Source organism: Trachurus japonicus, chromosome 14, assembly GCF_045865225.1.
Source record: "Trachurus japonicus isolate A0001 chromosome 14, Traja_1.0".
In the NCBI taxonomy this organism is placed as follows: domain Eukaryota; kingdom Metazoa; phylum Chordata; class Actinopteri; order Carangiformes; family Carangidae; genus Trachurus; species Trachurus japonicus.
Genome location: NC_140920.1, coordinates 6411286 through 6432281, shown reverse-complemented (window position 1 = coordinate 6432281; position 20996 = coordinate 6411286). Strand labels below are relative to the sequence as shown.

Here is a 20996-nt window from a genome sequence, read left to right as displayed (position 1 = left end):
CCTCCAGAGCAAAGTGACATTTTGACAGGTTTATAATTTATTTACACTTAGATGTTTCAGATGGTTAGTAAAATGTGTGCCTTTTTACAAATAGACAAGATGCTGCTCTCAAATCAAATTAACCACAAGCGTCTAGTCAACTTTTATTTGTGTAACTTTCCTTTTTACCTTAATATGATTTACATGGAATATTATAAAAACTGAAGCAGTGCCTTCAGTCTATCCAAGCCAGTCGTCTATAGATGTTTCACTGCAGCTATAATCCTGAAACTTTAGTTGACGACTAATTGCCATACAAATAATTGCAAGTAACAATTTAACTGTCTTTTTCTGGTAATTTCATGCCACTATTATAGTATTAGCCTAAACAAAGTTTCATAATACACATACACTTTATGAAAAATAAAAAGAAAAGAGACATTTATTGGCCTTAGACATTGGAACATATTAATAAAAACTGCATTTCTGTTTGCAACTAAATCTACGATGCTAATGTTAATAGATATTCATCGAAATGCAGTTGTCGAATATTAGAAATTAAGCACCTCGAGATAAACAATTTGTGGTGCTAATTCTCCACTCATGTGCTAGAAGAAGAAGAAGGAGAAGGAGAAGCAACATGATGATGTCATTAAACGAGGACCAGATCCTTAAATGACGAGGAAATAGTGATGGAAATATGACATTTCTGTTTGTTTCATCAAGCTGTATTTATACAGATGAAGGGAAACCATTTATACGATAATTGCAATCAGCTGATTATGTAATAATTGTGACAGGCCTAACTGCAGCACTCTTTAGACTGAACGTAAACAGATTCATGGAGATGCAACTAAGTAGCCAAGTGTAAATATAAAGTGAGATTTTATCCAGATCGGAGCCACTTGAACTGACGAGTGTCTCGTTGACGGGTTCTGTCAGACCTTCGGCAGCGGTAGGAATATGTCGTTATGGCTGCATCAGAGAGACGCTACCTCACACCTTGTGTCTCATCCGTCTTATATCTTTCTTTTGTGTGTGTCACATCTTTCACTGTGGTTTGACAAATGATGTACAGTATTCCTCCTCTGTCTCTGTCTGCCTGTTTGTTTCTTTGTCCTTTCTGTAGTCTGCAGCACCCACACACATGCACACCCTGTCCTCTCTCTCCCCCTCCCTCTCTCTCTCTCCATGTGGTGGTGGTGTGTTTTTGTAGTTGTATTCCTCCTGTGTTAATGTGAATGTGCCATTTTCCTTTGTCACACTGCTCTGACAGGGATCCTTAACCGTAACCCCACAGGTAAAGAAACTCTGTTTTTCACTTTCAATTAAGATGCTAAGATGATCACAGATCTGCTCCTGATGTCTTCACCCTCTCCCCCTCTCTCCTGTATGCATGCATGCAAAATTATTACAAAGCAAATACTTGACACACTCTTTAGGCTGTTTTCGTTTATTTTTAAGCAGTACAACAGCTTCCTATGACTCAGTTTGGAGCTTTAAGGGTCAATCTGGCTGCTGGAGTTTAGGGGAGAGCAGCTTATAGTATTTGTCCGTGCGGATGTTGCCTGTCATTTGGTGCTCTAACCTACTATACTCCCTTTGAAGGTTTTGGCTTAACCCTTAGGGGTCTGAGCCTATTTTGTTTTTGAATACTATTTATTTTTACCTTTTATACCTACAGTATATACACACTGCATAAGAAAATGTTCAACATGCCCATGGCTTGGTATCTTTTTTTTCAGCATAACTTCATCTTTATGATCTGATAATTATTTTTTCACTTTAACTTCTGTACTTTATTATCATATTGGGCCCAGACATACACAGAAATCATCAAATCCGAATTGATCCATGTCAAACATCTCATATAATATCAGCTGATTCGACCACTTTTTCTCAACTATGTGGAAAACAATGCAATCGAACACACGCCTCTGCATTTGTTCATTTTCTACCTGTTGTGCTCTTGTGCCTCTGCCACACACACACACACACACACACACACACACTAGAGTGTCATAACGATGATGTATCTCCATGATCTCCCTCTCTCCTCACTGTCTCGTGTCTCCTTGGGAGAGTGAGAAAGCACCTGTCCACTTGTCTCGGCACCACAGTGGTGTGAGGACAGCCTGGCATCACAGGGCCGGATGTACTGTACTCACATGATGAACTGGGCCAAATATGTACGAGTACATGGCACAGGTGGAGACACGAGGGCATTAGCGTCCTCTAAAGCTAGGTCAAAGTCATCGACTGGCATCTTTTTTAAAGGAGAAGAAACTCAAATTAAGAAAACAATGTGTAAAGGAACATTTACTGTCCTGTTTGTCACTGCTATAAAACTTGGAGTTGTTACAGCTTTAACCAGTGGAACGAAAACTATTACAAGCTTTTTACGTAAGTGATTCTGACTCTGTAGGTGGAAGAACAGTAGGGATGAGTACCACATTCGGTACTTTTATTGGTACCGACCGAATTCCCACAGTCATTCCTATTGATCTCAAAAGGCCGGGCCGGCCCAACCAACACAACTGGACGCGCTGGTTCAGGCCGAAAAATATATACAAATGACTCAGGTCCGGTCGGGCCTTGGGCTCCCTCTTTTTTTGTCTGGGTTCAGGCCGAGAATTAATGCTAGTGAGTCGGACTGCGTTGGGTCCGGTTTCAACACCCACGGGTTAATCATCAGACCCATTGAGAACCGTACTGTCTGTGAACTGTCCCTCATCTCCCAGCACACTCTGAAGTAGAGTCCTGCGTGGGACATCCCGCAACTGCAACGTGTGTGTTACACTCCCGCAAACTCTGAGAATTTATGCCCGCACCATAATAGAGATGCATTCATTATGTGTCTTCTCCCGTCCCGCAGGAGAAAACACTTCATTTCATAGGCTATTAATAAAGAGATTCATGGGGTTGTTTGTTTTCTTTAACGTTTCACAGAAGTGTCCGAGACAAGGAATAACTTCTGAAGTAGACGTGTAATTTACCTCACTAAATGAAAAACTATGGTCACGTTCTCAGCTCACAGCAGCACAACACTTCCGCTCTTCACTCAGACTCCGAGATCGGCCCGCATGCTGTCGCTGACTGACATCACCTGCAGTCCAGTGTTTGACAGAGAGACCTGAGGGTGACAGGCCGACGGGGGACGTTACATTTTGTTACATTTCCTGGCCTGCATGTCTTTTAGCACACTGGTCAGGAATATCACTCCTATTTCGTTGTTTTCATTTAGTTTTTAATTAAATAAATCGATCCCCGATCCCACAGTGTTTCTTTTAAGCCGCCCGCTTCCGCCAGCAGCAAAGTTCAAACCGGCAGCTCCCGCGAGATTTGCGTTGGTTGGGACCCAATCCCAATGCAGCCCTCTACTCTGAAGCCCGTTTTAAACAGAGACCACTCATTATGCCGGCTGTTTACACTGAACCATAACAATAAATATTCAAAATTCAGAAGTTTTGACTAATATTTTACAAACAAAATAACTTCAATTACCACACATGCACAAAAAAGTACTGAAAACAGGTACCGTTGCATACCGCTACCCGGTTCCCAGGAACTAGGTATTGTTACTGCATCGGTTTAAATGAAAGGTGCCCATCCCTAAAGAACAATGACTATAATGATGATAGGTGATGATTTTGTTGTTCGCAGTGATTGTTGAGCTGCTAATGTTGGTTTGTGTCTGTCTCTCCACAGAATGGTCAGTTACAGCAGCGACTGGACAACGTCCAGAGAGACTTCATCGTCTTCAACAGAGAAAAGTAAGTAAAACTCCCACCACCTGCCATTATCTACAATACTGGCTGTTGACAGAAACATTGTAGAACTGATCAATAATGAAGCTCTTTTACTTGTTTTTCATGCAACATCTTCAGCGAACACTTTGGCTGTATAAGTGTTTAGTTTGTTGACTAAGTTTTTCTTTTGCTGGCTGGTGGAGAAGGCTTGTAGGATGGTGTGAAGGGAAAGTAATGTGACTATTTGTGGCAGGAGATCTGGTCCATATGCAGCATGTGGGTGCGTGATTAAGGCAGAAACAGAGTAACTGTAAAAGAAGTTGACTATATAACACAGAGTTAGTTAATAATAATGGTGGTGATGTTTCTAGAAATACATCCAAAACTGAATAAATTAGAGATAAGTCGTTGAATAATATTCACCACTGATTTGCATAAGTAAATGTTAAATTGTTTAAAAACTGATGAGGTCTCTTCACTCATGCAAGTGGAAGCCAAGACTAACAGATCTAAATAATGAAGACTAGAATATATTTAATAAGATATTTCATAAGAGAAGAAAATGCTGCGACCAAAGTCAAAGTCAAAGTTGAGATAAGAATATTAAAGTTCAGCCAGAACGAAGAGGTAGCTATTTGTTTAAATAAATAATACAGTTAAGTATAAAATCAGTCAGGCAGTTATTTAAAAAAAGATCTATGAAGTATAAAGTCTGGCTCAACCACAAACAGCAAGAATAATGATTAAAAATGAGCAGTCGTCAGGTCAAATTATGAAATTATGAGTCGCTATATCAAACTCTAATACGACTAAAATGAGAACTGACTTGAACATTATTTTAACTTCTCTTCTGTTTCTTATTATTTCTGAATGTAATGTAATGGCATCTGTCCTCAATATTAACCGGAGCTGTTCTTCACTCGACAGGTCAAACAAAGCGGTGGTGGACTCGCAGTCTTCTGAACTGTCCACGAGTGAGAAGAACAAGGCCATAGAGGACGGACAGAACAACAATGTTGAGCCTGCTGCCTACATACCAGGATAGGTCTTCTGACCACCCGACCCCCTGACCGCCCCGCACCCCCACTGTATCACCTGCACCTGCCCACAGCTTGTAGATCAGCAACTTACACCTATAGACACCTATTGTTCCATCCAGCAGCACAGTCAGGCACTTCAGAAACTGGTCTTCAGCGTCCCTGCACCGTTATTTCATTGACACAGAAACAAATGCAGCATTGTGTGCACCAGTGCATCACTTTTCGCGCAAAATAAAACAGATAAAATAAAAATAAAACAACAAACCATGAAATAAAAAGCTCCAGAGCAGCAGCAGGAGTTCAGTGGACTCCTTCCTTGAAGCAGCAGCAGCAGCAGCAGCAGCCGTGCCGCAGCAGCAGAGCCAGGCTTTTCTCTCTCCTGTCACCACAAACAATGACTCTCTGCAGAGTGTCTCTCATGTCACGCTCCCTTACATCACTCTGGTGCTCTAAGGTCTGCTCACCCTCTCTACTCTGGGGCAGTGTGCTGAAGTGAAAAAAAAAAAAAAGGGAAGGGAGATCAACTTCCCTGCCAACAACAAAAAGGAGACTGTGCCACACACCTGCTCAAGCTGGGAAATAAAAGGTCTGAGAGCTGTTTGCGATGTGGAGCGTGGCTGTTTTCTGCTTAATCACAGTTACTTAAACGCAGCAGCGAGTTCTCCAGTTCCACAGCGAAGGACACAGCACAAGGGAGTCAAGGTTGACAACAACGCACTCCACACCGGGGTGGATGATGAACACTTTGTTTCATGTGGTCTACGGGAGACTGGAGAGACGAGCACGACACTTAAGAGTATACAACACATTACACTGGAGAGGTTTAACAAGGTAAAACGAGGCCTTTTGTTTTTACCACAGCAGCAACCACAGATTCCTCTACGATAGAAATTTAAAGAGCTGAACTGTAGGCTTCTTGGGCGCGAATGGCTCACTTTATTATCACAGCAGCAAATACATGGTTGTTAACGGTCATTATTGCTTAGCTTTACTATAGTGTCAAGCTAACAAAAGATGGTAGGACTGCAACATTTGGTACCAATGAACCAGCTTCTCAGCAGCAGATATAGGCAAAACAAGCTCCCAAGATTTCTTTACTCCTGTCTGCTTTAACCTACTATAGAAAAAATGCTGAATTTCTGCGGCTGAAAGCTTCGACTAAACCACGGATGGCAATTTGGACGAAGGTTTGCCTCAATCTGCAGGTGACCAGCTGGGTCTTCTTGGGTTTAAAACTATGAATACATAGAAAAAGGTAGATGGTAGATGTTATATGTTCTGCACTGAACCTTGCTTTGCACATGCTTCTTCATCAACTGTAGCATTTATGCACAAAGAGACAAAAAAATCTTAAACTGTGAGTGAACACTTTAACTCCCTTAGGGACGGTTTTATAGACGAGGATGATTAAGCCGAGTCCTAGATAAGATTCATCTTTCAGTGACTGTTTGCATCGAAATTTGTTTTGTGTCAAATAATTTTTTTTTCTTAATGTCTTTCCTCTGTTGTGTTGAACACAGTCACATCTGTGCCACCAGATAAGTCTGGAAAAATGGGTTTTCCCAATCAATTAATTGCACCCACGGAGGAATAATGCATTTGCAAGTCTGCTTCTGCAACAACAGTCGTGTGCAGTGTTCAAGAGAAATCTGAGATCCAGCACAGCCAGGAATAAAAACTCAATATTGATTTTCACAACTTTTCACACTCAACATGAAAATACTGAAGGGAATAAATAAATACCAGGAAAGGCAACACAACACACCCCTGATCAATACTGTGAAATTTAGAGGATTTCAGGAGGAGAATTGCTTCAGAGGAGCTGCACCCGCCTCTGAAGCAGGTACAGTGACGCCTTATACACCGTAGATATGGCACACAGCTGATCCCCTTAAACTGTACATGATGGAAGTAGTAAAAACCTGAGCTTTTTTTCACAATCAGTAGCTAAATGTGATTTATACTAATGCCTAGTCACTCTATTGACCTTGAATCTATCTGATCTGCAGTATGACTCGATCCTTTCCAAGTCTATGAACACTTGTAATTATATTTAAAGACATTTTCAATTCAAAACTGTTGGCACTTTTCTATTGAAACCTGGTACAATGTTTTGACTTACCTTGTGTTGTTGTTATTGTTGTTGCTGTTATTGTTGTCGTCGTTGTCACTGATGTAATTTTACAGATCCAAAAGGTGGTTTCCTGTAGAAGCTGTAAGATATAGTGGGACAGTTAGATAGATGGAAAACCATGGATAAACCCCTTAGTAATTAAAATCTGAGAATAATCATCTTAATTTGCTTATAGGAGCACCATGTTAGTTGGGTTTATTACATCATTTTAGTGAGTGGTTATCACCTGATGTTGCAGATTTGAGGTATGAAATAATCAGCAAAACATCTAATTAATATAACAATAATTCAATCTGGGAATAGATTTGTTCCACACTGCTAGAGAATTTCATCCCTATTAAGGTTTTGTTGTCCTTCAGTTGTCACTGTGTGTTTATTGTATTCAAATGTGATGGAGTTGCAAACTATTAAGGTGTGCCTTAAATAATGACTTTCTTTTTCTGAACCAACCCGACTGCCTCATGCTTTATTTTCACTCCACATTAACATATTCAACTGATCATGAATGACAAGTAAAACATGGCATAAGAATAAAATTGGTAATAAACGCTTTTTATCGCATAGAGAATACTGAAAGCATATAAAAAGCGAAAATAGGATTAGTCACACATTGAGGTTTTTATCAACCATAAATTAAAGCTGGACACATACTGTTATGTGTGACTATGGGATTTCGTTCCGCTATTCAAAATACAATGTCGCCCCCTAGTGTTACCAAACTAGAAGTACAGTTAGTAACCTGCAGAGGCTATAGGCTAACATGCAAAAAATTTAATTGTGGCAGCAAATGTACTGAATTCATTTTGAATTATGCAAGATGACATGTACAAAAATTAAATAAAAAGCATTTTCCTCATGTTCAACTTAACAGTTTATCTTCACGTGATCTCAATCTAAGTTGAGACAGTTTTTTAATTCACTAAAGCTAAGCACCATGAAAGCTCCATGTTCTTTTCCTTCTCCGCCTCTCTCTCTCTTTTCTCTACACATCCACAGTTTAGAGATTTGAGCCGAGCATCTCCAGAGGTCATCTAGAAGGCACCGTCCCCTCTCTCCTTCATTCTCCACTTTGCCGAGGCAGCACTTTTACACATTAATGGCTGGTCTGAGGGGGATTTTTTTTTTTAGCTGATAAAATGTTCTCATAGTCACTGTCTGATATCACCACAGATAAAAATCAGCAAACCCTGGTGATTCACATAAATATTAAAAATATTTACTGCCATGTAACTGCTACTCCCGCACACACACACAAAAGCAAAAATTCATTTATTTAAAAGTTACAACACCATCAGACAACCAACACACACAGTTTAGTCTAAGCTTGCTGACTCATCTCTTTGTGCAAACCTAGTCTGCACTTTACGATCATCATTTCAGTCACCTGACATGATTACTGTGATGTCATGGGACATTTACTCACCATTATAACGACGCACGTGGGACCTTGCAGCAGTTTTACTGCTGGACCGCACAGCGAGATTGAGTTTGTGTAATAAGAAACTCAACAGTGGAAGCTTTTGTCAGTTTACATTACAGCTTGCCTGCGGGACATCCTGATTTTTTCTTTTTTTGTTTGTTTACTTTTTTCTCAAACTACCTCACAATTAGAGTGTCATGAGTTTATAGCTAATTTATTTTTCCTAACAAGTGGTGTTCCTAGTACAATGCCAAATTTATACACAACCAGAGTTGATGATGTTGCAAAAGTGCTTGACAGAACAAAGAAATGCTAAAAAATATATATATATTAAAATAAAAAGCAAGATAAAATATTAAAACATTATGAAACTAACAGAAACTGTGATGAAAATGTGATGAAAATAAATTGAAAACAAATTACTGGTGGTAACAGCAAGGTGATTGTATTTCCTTGAATTAGTTACAAATCTTTTTCATTAAATTTGAATCCATCAGCAAATGGGACCCTTGGTAATCAGCAGTAGCTTCAACATAAACTGATAGTGTACAAGATTATTGTGCATCAACTAATAGTTAATAGTTAATTGGCAAAAGAAATTAAAAAAAACAATCTCAGATTTACTGTCCTTTAGTAACAGTACATCTGAGGAGACTGACTTACCTTTGTGAAGTCTACAGCACATGCTCAGCGTCATGTATTTTCTTTCTTTTTTTTCTCCCTGAAAAATGACAAAAACGCCTGTTTATGTAAATCTGCTGTACCTGAGTCGGATGTACCTGCTTCAAAATAAAAGGCTTAAGCTATTGATAACGTGTATTTCAAACATTATGTGAATGTGTCAACAAAGCACAAAAATAAAAGGCATTAAATTGGTTGAAATAATACAGTCAGTTATGAATCTGCTTCCAGGTTAGCACAACACACCTGGGAGGCTAAAGTTAGCAGCTAACTAAACCATCCAAACTTTAAAGCGACACAATGAACAACACTGTAACTTTGTAACTTATACACAGTTGTAAAAGGTTTGACAAGTGGCTGTAATGTTGTGTTGTCAGTGATATACAACGGATGAAGACTTAAAGTTAAGTTACCTTGAAGTGAGCAGGTATGTGCTAACCTGGTGCTAACCACGTTGTTAGCCCCTGGGTACTGTAGTTAGCAAATTAGCACCTTTTGGGGTTTATTACTTTTTTCTTTTTTTTTCGGGAAAATATATATGATATCCACCCAATCAGCACTTCCGATTTGGTGTGTGAACCATAGACGACTTGTCAACTAAGGAATTAATTAATAAGGAATCATTTTTCAAGCATTTACCGCAATCAGGATGTGGGCCCAATGGTTGGCATGGTAACTAGCAGCAGCTGACAGAAGGGGGCGGGGTTTAGTTTAGTTCAAGTGGCGACCGTTTAGCCCCGCCCATGGCCCCGCCCAGTTAAAACAGCTATCTTGTAGGCCTGTGCTGTTGCAACTTCAGGTTTCACTAAAACTTCTAACAATCTTTTGTAGCCTATGTTATTTTTTTTAGACAGTAACTTTCTCATCTTTTGTTGTATAATGCAGGGAGGGTTTAGCCCTGCTAGCCCATTTAGGTCTACCAGCCATCACTGCACATAGGTGTATAAAGTTATAAAATAAAGAAAACAAAGGCTAGGGTTTTGTTTGTAAATCATACTGTACTTATCAATAATACTAAACCGTTTAATGGCATTTTTCTTTTTCAGAAGATTGAGGGCTTTTATGAAATGAAGAAATTAGTTATAAAACATGTCGGAAACCTAGGGGTCGATTTTATAAATTTGCGCATATAAAATTTACCCAGGATGAGAATATTATTGATGAGAAAGTCATCTTCCAAATTCTTGTGACAAGTCCGTATATGACACAATTTCAAGAGAAAAGGAAAAAGAAATGATACAAGAGATGACATTTAAATTTCAATAGGCTAATCATAACAACTTTACATAGAACTACAATATGAATAGAGAAATACAAGTTTTGTTTGTGCAGTTTCGGATTTGGGCCCAATCAAAACATCTGCATTGGAGGATCGCAGGGCTTTTTGTGGTTGAAAGGAGAAGATGTATGAAGATGCTGTACCATTAAGAGCTTTAAGGGAACTTTAAAATCAAGTCTAAAAGAAACAGTAATCTAACACCATTGAGCCACTGCAGCAGCATAAACTTTATTTTCCCACATCTTGTCTTTTTTTTCTTTCTTTACAAGGTTATTAGAGCTGTAACAGACCTGACATCTCAGACTGAATCACTCCAGTAAAAGTGTTCAGTGTTGCTGGATCTGGATCTGGTGTTGAAACAATATAAACTCATCCAGTGTTGCTTAGATTATACACGTTACTCATTCACTGTAAACTGCCGTCACAGCCCATGAGTCATTGTCTGGGGAGGTAAGTGGTTCATACACAAAGATGTAGTTCCTGATAAGCTAGAAATGCGATGAAATACCACATACTGTATGTGATTTATGGTCTGTAGAGAAACAATAATGACAGTTCATACAAATGTTGTAGATTTATCTGTATCTACTATACCGATAAAAACTTTATTATAATTTCCCAAATATATACATTTTTATGTTTTAAACTGGTATTTCTATTCCAACCTCTGATGCACATGTCTTGTTCTAAATAAAAACAACATAAATAACAAAAGAGATCTCAGTCAGTCAGTTGCAACTCATGTTTATTCAGGAAACAAATCATACCTCCACAACACACCTTATTTTTGACCTGCCATTTCTGGGTTTTGATACAACAGTAAAAAAGAAACAACATAAAAACAATAACAAAGGTTGTCAAACTAACATAAATACAACAAACCACCACTTGTGCCTGCCTCAGAGTCTGCCACTGCCAAATAAAAAGGCCACCTCCTTCCTTCCTTCCCTCCCTCGCTCCCTTCCTCCATCCCTCCCTCCCCCACAGTGGGACAGCAACAAAATAAAATCTTCCCTCGCTGCACCGCAATCCTCTGCCTTATCAGAAAACAGCAGAGACATTAAAAAAAGAGCTCTGAGCCCCCTCCCTTTCCCCCGACACAATCAGATCCGGAGTGTTTCAGCTCATATTCAGGTTGGTGTTGAATTAAGTATCGGTCAGGAGGACTGTGTGTTTCGATGGCGATGTCGGGGCGAAGAGGTGAACGATGGTTTTTATTCTCGTCCTACGTAAAAATGGGAGCCCAGTTTGTCAAGAATGAAAAAAGTAAAGCCAGAGGTGAAGTGCTGTTATCTGAATGCAGATTTTTTTGTTACTTTAGTCATTTCATTGCATCTGTTTTTGTTTTTTTGTCATTAGCCTCATTAGCAAAGCTCTTCTTCACAAGCTATGATTGGTCTACAAGGAACTGTCGAGTTTATTCATTTGTTCTTCTTTTTTTTCCCCTCTATTGTTCTTTTCAGGATGAAATCAGATGACAGAAGCAGGCAATAAGATAGTAGCAAATGCAAAGGACGGATCCTTACGCTGTTCTTTTTTTTTTTTTAATACAGCCATGATTGGGTGCAAGAAAATAAGAAACTAACATAAACCTTTTGGGATAAAGAATAGTAGAACCCTTTCTAATATGTATTTTTTTTAATTCTTTTGTCTTCTCAAAATCTTTTCTTATGCAGATGTGTCTGTCTTCCTTTTTTAACATCAATAGTTATGTAATCAGTACATCATGGGGATGGTATTCATCAGGCAGCTCAGAGGAGGGGGGCAAAGGGAACATGGATCACGTCACCCATGTGAATGTGGTCCATGCAGCTCCATGTCTCCGACAGCGCTCCTGCTCTGAGATCTGATAAAACACCTTGGTTTCTTTTTTTTTTTCTTAACTTGGTCCAGTGAACCCGAACTGGCTGCAACAACATCATTCACAAAGCTACATTACATCTACTGTATATACAATGCCACCTAGAGCTAAACAACTGCATGATAATACATGGCTAATGTGGGACCTAGTGTTATGTCTTGCTGACTATGGAGAAAGCAGGCTACTGAAAAGAGAGGGTGACATTGAAAAGCCAAACAGGATGAAAGAACCATAGCTTCATTCTGAGAAAAGCAGTATCCATTTTCCTATGAGAGCACACTTTGTTTTTCTTTATCTGTTCTGTTGAATGTGATGGCATGCACGTTTACTGTGGTTTACTGTAGTTTACCATGATGACCAAAGCACCAAGTGGACACGTTTTCACCGTTAGTTAGTTAGTGTCGTGAAATCCTGTACTGAGAAGAAGTGAGGCTGAGACGGGTGATGTGTGATTGAGTGTGTGTTGACCTTTGGTGATTTTATAGTTTTGGAGGATTTTTTTTTTTAAATCCTCCACACTGGTCTGAATTTCAACCAGGAAAAGAGATACTTTTCTCATCTGAGCAAGGTAGCATTGTGACAGGTAAGGCATGAGGATTCAGTGTTTTGCTCTTTTTTAACTTTTAACTAATCGTGGTCCTCTGCATCTCCTCCTTCTCCTCCTTCCCTCCCTCTATCCCTCCCCACCCTCCCTCCCTCCATCCATCCATCCACCCTGCGCTCTGGCCGCTGCCCTTTTTCTGGATGCATCCCCTCCTCCTCCTCCTCCTCCTCCTCCTGGTGCTGTTTAACTCAGGGATGTGATGTTGGAACGACCACCAGGGGGCACTACGATACGCCGGCCAGCGGGCCTGATAGGGATGTCATCTGGGGTGGGGGGACCTGAGAAAGAGAGAAAAAAAGAGAAAGAATGAGCGAGTTTACAAGGAAAAAGGGCAGAAAGGCGGAGAGAGAGAAGACTGAACTCATCTCATGCTGGTGACCAGAATAACAGCAGGATGCATTACAAATAAAAAATCTTCTGTGCAGGGGTGAAAATGTATCTCCAAACTTAAAAAAATTAAATAATATATGAGATCTGAGGGACTACACTGATAATGATCATGAGATATAATCCCTTTGTGCTCCTCTGGAAACTTGTCACCACGATAAACTGCTATCGCACACTCACGTTATTACTTTCCAGGCGCTGAGGGCACGTTATTATAGTCTATGACAGATGGCGTATGTCACTGAGATGACAAAAGGAATGCAAATCGCATACAGCAGCCCGTGCTCTGTACGAGCGCTGCTGAAACATTAACAAAAGAGTCCAGAGTCTGACATAAAGCAGCAGTGTGTTTTCCAAAAGGATGAGCCAGCGCGTCTGCTGCAACAAATTATCAGTGGGTATATAAATGGAAAGTGTGGAGTGAGGTCAGACTATGATACACGGCATCTAAGCAAACGGTCCTTCACATCTCCGCTCCAGACGAGTAAATCAACTCTGCAGGTGGTGACCCTGGGAAAACTAAAAATAAGACAGGAGACTGACTCAATCTGAGAATGTGCACTAATATGCACATGCTTAAACATCTACCTATTACAAGGCCTGGGAAACAGGGAGCACTCCTCACACACACACACACACACACACACACACACACACACACACATCCACCCCTCCTCCCTTTACAGTAACTTCATGTAGTCGAATGTTGAAATTCTTTCCAGCGGAGGTCACCGTCTTTTTTCATCGATGAGGTATCACACATCAGCCTCTCGCTTGTAAAAACAGGTTTCTCAATACGGCCAAAGGCTAAACACCGTTCTGTAAACTGTTCCCTCAAAAAAAAAGAAAGAAAGAAAAAGACTTATCAACTATTAAAAATAGTTTGTGTATTCACCGAGTCTGGATACAGCTGCAGCGTCTCCAGGTTAAACAAGGTTACTCTCCTTGATTTAAAGTTACACATGGACACATTTAGCCGGTCGGAGGAAGGAGGAGGAGGAGGACAGAGTGACACGCTAATAGCTACTGTTGCTCTGTTTGATTATAAAACTTGTGGAAACACTGACTGTGACTGTGCGGAGTGCCTGGTTTCACCTTGGTCTGGTAGCCGCACACAAAAACAGTTTCTCACATTTGTTTTCTAAATCTTGAGCTAATCCTGTGCTGACCTTTTACATATGGGCGTAATCACAGTGTCACTCAGCAGCTCTGCAGGACGGAGCAGATGTTCAGCGCGAACGCATCATCGTGCTGCGCTCTCTCATGTTATGGACTGTGTCTAACGTGAAACACTGTACATTGGACATTTTCCGGCCTTGTGCCAAGACTAAATGTTCCAGTGTGACGTAGAGTAAAAGTGCATCTGTGGAGAGAACTACTGTACTGTAGGAGGCTGTACTGTAGTCTGAGGTGTCAGTGTCCTAAAGAGTCCTCGGAGTAACTTATACTTGTGAGTGTGAGTGATTCTGAGTGAGACAAAGGGATTTAAGATGCATTTGTTGGTGATGAGTCATTAAAAACAATGACTGATTTGATTAAGAAAGATTAAATGAGTTATTGAACAGTGCAAAATACATCTGTGTGCATGCTGTAAATAAAGTACCAGTCATCTAAAAATACAGGCAGGAATGCAGGATAATAGAAACCATCATATGCTTAACACAATGTGCACAATACAGGCATATACAAAAGTACTAGACTCATAATTTGAATTATAAGTCTTATACAAATATATATTAGTTCACATCATAGCTGAGTGTGGTTCAAAAGCACAGTGTGAGTGGTTTTAATTTATGTCAAACCACACTAAAACAAAAACAGAAAGAAAAAAAAAACAGCCAATTTTAACTGAGTGGACATTAATTTAACTTAATTTACTGTGGATCATTAAAACTTAAAGAGTCTTAAAGTGAAGTTAATGAGATGTAAACACTGTACAACCACTGTACAAACTGCTATGATGTCCTGCAGACAAGTACATGTTGTATTGTGAACCTCATCGTAACATTTCAAACGGGACTGATGGGTTTTCCTACTGGTCTGATGACCGTGAATGCATCGCTCATGCAGATAAAAGGTGGATGTGACGGTGGATCCACTGATGCACATGCACGTTTCCCCCTGATGCTCTTACATTGTAGGACTAAGTATCACTGCAGAGCAACAACAGATGACGAAGGAGCAGGTGATTGTATAAAGAAGCTGAGCTCACCGCATGGTGCAGGGTTACCTGCTAGACTAAATCCAGACTGGTGGTGCAGGTTTCTGACGGGCTGTTTGGTGGGGGAGGTGCGCGCCGAGGCCGAGGGGGTGCCACCGCGGGACATGGAGAACTCAGACACCGGGCCGTCGTACATTCCCCTGGGTACCGCCCTCAGGACGGCCAGCTGCAGGACAGAGGTGGAGGTTAGAAAAAGACACATAATGAGGTGTAGAAGCAGAAAGAAGAGGGTCAGAACTCAAGAGAGACGTCGTGGTGTTTGGTATCAAGACTCCACACCTGTTTAGCATTACATGGTTGTTTGTGTAATTGTTTGTGTCTGAATAATAGATGCATTTTTCAGAGAGCCAGGAACCAGCTCCAGATTTACACAACCACATAGACACACACAAAATACACACAAGGAAGTCAAGTTTTTTTACCGACTGGAGCAGAAAATCATACAAGGTAAGTAAGTACAGTATTAGCAGGTTTTAGAGTAAGTTGAAACCTCGGTGTGTGTGAGTCAGTGGAGGCTTTGAAGCTCTGTCAAGAGTTAAAACGACACACGTGTGTGTGGAGGAAGCCTGACAGTGATCGCTACCAAGATAAACAGCGCGTTGTTACTACAGCTCCATGTTCTCATCATCATCATCATCAGCAGCAGCAGCAGCAGCAGCAGCAGCAGCAGCAGCAGCAGCAGCAGCAGCAGATTAGGAAACTGTTGAACAATGACATTTCTGGAGCTATAAGAAAGATGGCAGAGCAGCGGCGTCTGCTTTCACTTTACGCCGCGATAAATGAGATGGTCAAACGGGGTCATTTTATATTTCTAATGAATTCTTAATCCTCTGGAGCGGCTTCACATCCCCTCTCATCTCTGTCTTTCTCATGAGGTTCAGACACTAAACAACGACCCAACAGCACTCTGGGTAATTTATAGGAATACTACTACTGTATGATGATCTTTTAAGTCTTTTTTTAGGTTTTGCAACAGCTGATCTGTTATTTGTCTGAGTTGTCTCTCAACAGTTTCTCCGTTTTATTGAAACTAGAGGAACAATAGAGTCTGTTTTCCTGCCAGCGGGGACATGAGCAGATTGATATCGCTTTTACGTCCGTGTGCTAAATATGACCAAAGCAATAAAGACGGGAACTTCCTGTCTTCACTCTCATGTTGCCAAACAAGCACTTACACTTTGGATTAAACAAACAAACCACAGCACATTAATTGTCGATCTTTGGGAGTCACTGGCACATGTTTTTTGTTTCGTTTAGTTACTTTTGGACGGAGCCAGGATCAGTTGTTTGCCCCCGTTTCCACAGAAATGAGCAAGAGGGTGGTATCAGGTCTAAATATTAACTCTGTGACGAATCAGTTGGAGGCATTAAGGAGTATTAACCCCTGTGGCCTCTCCTGTAATGAGGGCAACGTGCCGACGGAGCTTTGAGTCTTGCAAAAACCACATTTAATTTTAAGTATGGGGCTCATTTAAGCTGTGGACTCTGGTAACTCTCGTCCTCTGTGTGTGTGTGTGTGTGTGTGTGTGTGTGTGTGTGTGTGTGTGTGTGGTAGGTCTTTGAGGAAACTCATCCAGATCCAGACTCACTGTATCCTTTTTCAAACCATTGAAGACACAAAGCCACGACCACCCTGGCTGCGTGGTGGACCTCCGACGTTCAGCCGTCGCCCTTTGGCTGAGCTCGGCCTCCCCCACATCCCATCTCACCCCCACCGCCACCGCCTCCACCTCCACTCCCTCCTCTCCCTCCCTCTCTCTCCCATTCTCTCCATCATCTGTCACTTCTATCTCGGCCTAAACTCCCTCTGACTCCCTACTGTAACAGTCCAACAGATATTAACTCTTCCCTCACATCTTCCACTGTTTCCTCCTAATCTCTGTGAGTCACTGTGTGATTATCAGCAGCAGCAGCAGCAGCGACTGCGCTCTATCACATCGTTTTATCATCATTGGTTTTCATTTAGAGAACATCTTTGGTGCTGTTTCTTTGTCTTTGTGTGTTCAGCAGATTAAATAAAGCTGTACAGGTTGATTTGTTGACCTGTATGCTGTATATAAGCCTGGATTTACCTGCTTCCTGGCTTTAACTCGCTTGTAGGCGAAGTCAGGGTAGGGGGAGCAGGGGATGAAGCGTCCGACCCCGGAGGTGACGTGCAGGTTCCCGTCCTCCAGGACGATCTTCCCCTGACAGATCACCACCAGCGGAGCTCCACGCAGCTCCATGCCCTCGAAGACGTTGTACTCAGCAGCCTGGAGCACGGATGAGAGGAAAAGAACACACAAAATATGACACAACATAAAAGCTGTGAATGAATATGTTGACCACATGGCAGGAGCTACAATTAGTTATTCAACATGTAAAGAATGTGTAGAAAAAATCTGACAACCTGATGGAAAATAAACTTTAATCATCTATGTAGGTCTGTTTTGGTTGCTTCTTTTTCTCTACAGAGCTCCCCCTACAGTTTGCGAAGTGCATATTTTCACCGTTGTAAAAACTCACCGCTAACCCTCCTCCCTCCCCTCCTGGCCATGTGCATTTGTTTTCAACAAAGCCAGCGAGAAGACAATCTGTGTAGCCATGTCTACCGAGAAAGGTAACGTTAACCAGAGATTACGGATTACTGGTCGTGTTTGTGTCATAGTGCCGCAGTTCATGTTTCTCGCGAGACGAGATCTGGCCAGAGACACCGGGTCTGAGGCGCTGATCTTACAAGGTTGGTTTTCGGCCAAGGTGGACGACAGAGAGCCTCCATTCTCCCCATTACAAGTAATTTAACCATCACAATAACTCCGAAGCTGTTTAATTAAGGTAAAAATCTTACATAGTTCCTCTTTAATCCTGGCACTGAAGACGACCACTGTTGTTTTATACAGGGGAAGTATCTTTACGAGCCTTTTTTGGCTTCCAACCTCTCCAGCACAATGTATAAACGTTTTATTTTTCTCATTGTTTTTATATAAAGTGCAAATAACTCAATTCAACTTAACTCAAACCACAGGATGAGTCTGTGTCTGTTTCCTTAAATCATGAAGGAGGTGGAGGAAACAGGGTTCAGATGAAGTTTTCAGAGTAATGACCAGTTAATAATGGATGGAGGAGAGGAAGAAGACGACAACAGGAGGTTTCTCTCTCTCTCTCTCCATCCTTCATCACCTTGTTTCTAACACTCGTCAGTTCGACATGTACAAACACCTGCTGTGATCAAACTCATGTCTGACTCCTCTTCTCACTCTCTTCTCTTTGCTCTTTCCAGTTGTCTGTCTCCTCCATTTACTTCTCCTCCTCCTCCTCCTTCTCTTCCTCCTCCCTCTTTCTCTCTCTCTCTCTCTCTCTCTCCCTCACTCCTTCTTGCCTGATTTATGTAATCCCTCGCATTTTTTCAACCTTGCGCACTATTCATCCTCTTCCAATTTCCTCTCTGCCAACTTTCTTCCCTCGACATGTTTGTGATCTTGCGATGGTCCCCTCCCCTCATTCCATTGTTGCTTACTTCCTCTGCACACGGCCCTGTTTTCTCTGCTGCCGTCCAAATTCAGGCCAGAACAGGACATAACTAAGACTTACTGTAAGCCAAACATGATGTCATGACTTCGCTCAGAGTGTCTAAGGAAAGTGTTTGTGTGGTGCTGCCTGTTCTCGTGCATTTATGTGCATTTTTTTTACGTTGACCAGATGTGGGTGAGCTGATAAGAAATTAACAAAAAAAAAAACCCAAAGGAAACACCAAAAGTCCGTGTTATATTAACTAGTAGGCTACTGAGGAACGTACTGACCAACACACAGAGAGCTGGCAAACAGGCCGCTCCTGTTTGGCCTTGCATTTAAAGACAGACTTGTCCATTAAGGTGGATTTATGGGAGCTGGGAGCTGCCGCGCTCCAGTCTCCTGCTGCTCCTCCCTGTGTTGTATTTTTTTTTATATCTGCAGCAGGAAATGAAACGGTGACATCATTATGTAAGAAGCCACAGATCCTCAGTGGACGTACTCCACATTTGGAGAAGTTTTATTATTAGTCCTCTCTCTCCCTCTCCCTCTTTGCTCCTGCAGAGTGATGTCGTTTCTCTTCTACTTAAACCACCTCCATTCAGGAGTTCATCTAGATCCCCACACTTCATCTACGTACACTCAGTTGTTCAGTGAGTGCATTCCTCTGTCACTCGTGTGTTTCTAGAGGCAGGATCTGTGCTCGTCTGGTGAAACCTTAATTTCCTGCACACACACACTTCCTCTGCCGTCGTCGTCGAGTGTTTGGATCCTCTAAAAAACTCAGCGTGATGGTAGAAACAGGAAGGCAGTGGTTCGATGACTCTACAGGATTAAAATCTATCCGAAAAACAAGAAGAAGCAGCAAGTTTACAACTTCCATCAACCCTGTGGTGCTCTGGCCTGAATAAATAAAGGCTTGCATGTGTCCGGTCATCTCGTCTTAGAGCACAAAAAACATCTGTAATGGAATAATCCACATGTTTCTGCTGCAGTTTCACTTTCTACTGTTCAATATCTCAGTGATCACGTGACAACTGAGCAAAAACACCTCAGTTGTGTTCAAGTTGTGTTTTGAAAGTACTTAATTGTTGCCCTTTTTTTGGCTTTTAGGTTGCCTTTAACATCTGGCCAGGGACAATGGACGAAAACTAGCCTTGTTGGCTAACTCTGGCCCACTTACAGTTTTTCTTTTAACTCTGTTGATTAGTGGTGCACTGTCCCTATGAAAAAAACAAAAAAAAAACTAATAAACTAAAAAACTAGTTTTACATTGTTGATTAGTTTAATTTAACAGAGTCTGAGTCACATTGCTCAGATTTAAACATTATACATTAAAAAACTACATGAAAACAGTTTGAAAAGTGACTTTATAGTTGTTTTTTGTGATGTGCTCCATATCTTTACATGTAGTACATAACAGAGACCGGACACAGCAGGTGGATTTGTGTATTTTCACAGTGATATACTCTGTAATAGAAACAGCTGCCAACAGCTGCCAACAGCTCGTCTGTTACTCATGTTGTTAAACTGCAGCCGGTCCGACCGAGGTTTCCTATCATTAATAAATGAAAATTAGTCTTCCAGCTGTGATTCATGGTCGGACCCTAGAAAACCTCCAGGCCACAAGGCAAAAAAAACCTCAAATTACAACAGAATCCATCCCAGAGTGAAGTGGACGGTTGGTGATGGAGGGTGGAGAAGGAGGAGCTGGTTCTGATTCAGACCTCGGATCTGTTTCCCATGAACTAACATGTCTTCAGAGCTGCTTCTCTGCTAATGAGACGAGGAGCTGTCCAACCAGCCAGCAGTGTCCAGATGTTCCACGTCTCTTTCTCTCTCTTTCTCTCTTTCTCTCTCTGCGGAGCTTGTGCAAGAATTTGAAATATTGGTATTTACTGTAACATTATCCTGCGCGCGATGAATGAATGACATTCTTTAAAAACCAAAACCCTGCTCAAATATTAGTGAGCATATTTCACAAGATCTGTATAAATGGATGTGATATAGAGGAAGGAAATGCCTGTTGATTACAGAGCAGACTGATTCTCTGTGGGTTTGAACGGAGCTGGTGGAAAATGTTTCCATCACAGATCATGGGTCATTTTTTTTTTTTGATAAATCAGTGTATTTCATTTCAATAATCCTTTTT

General features: G+C 41.2%; 2 protein-coding genes across 6 annotated transcripts in view; one reads left to right on the top strand and one right to left on the bottom strand.

The window, feature by feature from the left end:
• The window catches only part of stk32a (serine/threonine kinase 32A), an 86244-nt gene extending 79693 nt beyond the window's left edge, over positions 1-6551 (top strand). Inside the window, exons 11-13 of one of the 2 annotated variants that reach the window (XM_085797223.1) lie at positions 1256-1279; positions 3688-3752; positions 4656-4860. In XM_085797223.1, coding sequence (XP_085653349.1) covers positions 1256-1279; positions 3688-3752; positions 4656-4773 — 207 coding nt within the window. In that variant the 3' untranslated portion in view covers positions 4774-4860. Of the gene's footprint in view, positions 1-1255; positions 1280-3687; positions 3753-4655 lie in introns of both variants that reach the window. The other variant, XM_085797224.1, reaches the window with a different exon arrangement.
• A 4459-nt stretch (positions 6552-11010) lies between these two features.
• The window catches only part of dpysl3 (dihydropyrimidinase like 3), a 47433-nt gene continuing 37447 nt past the window's right edge, over positions 11011-20996 (bottom strand). For 2 of the 4 annotated variants that reach the window (XM_085797219.1, XM_085797221.1), the window contains exons 12-14: positions 17428-17607; positions 15365-15521; positions 11011-13025 (exon numbers count right to left, since the gene is read on the bottom strand). In XM_085797219.1, coding sequence (XP_085653345.1) covers positions 12931-13025; positions 15365-15521; positions 17428-17607 — 432 coding nt within the window. In that variant the 3' untranslated portion in view covers positions 11011-12930. Of the gene's footprint in view, positions 13026-15346; positions 15522-17427; positions 17608-20996 lie in introns of all 4 variants that reach the window. The other 2 variants (XM_085797218.1, XM_085797220.1) reach the window with 1 other exon arrangement.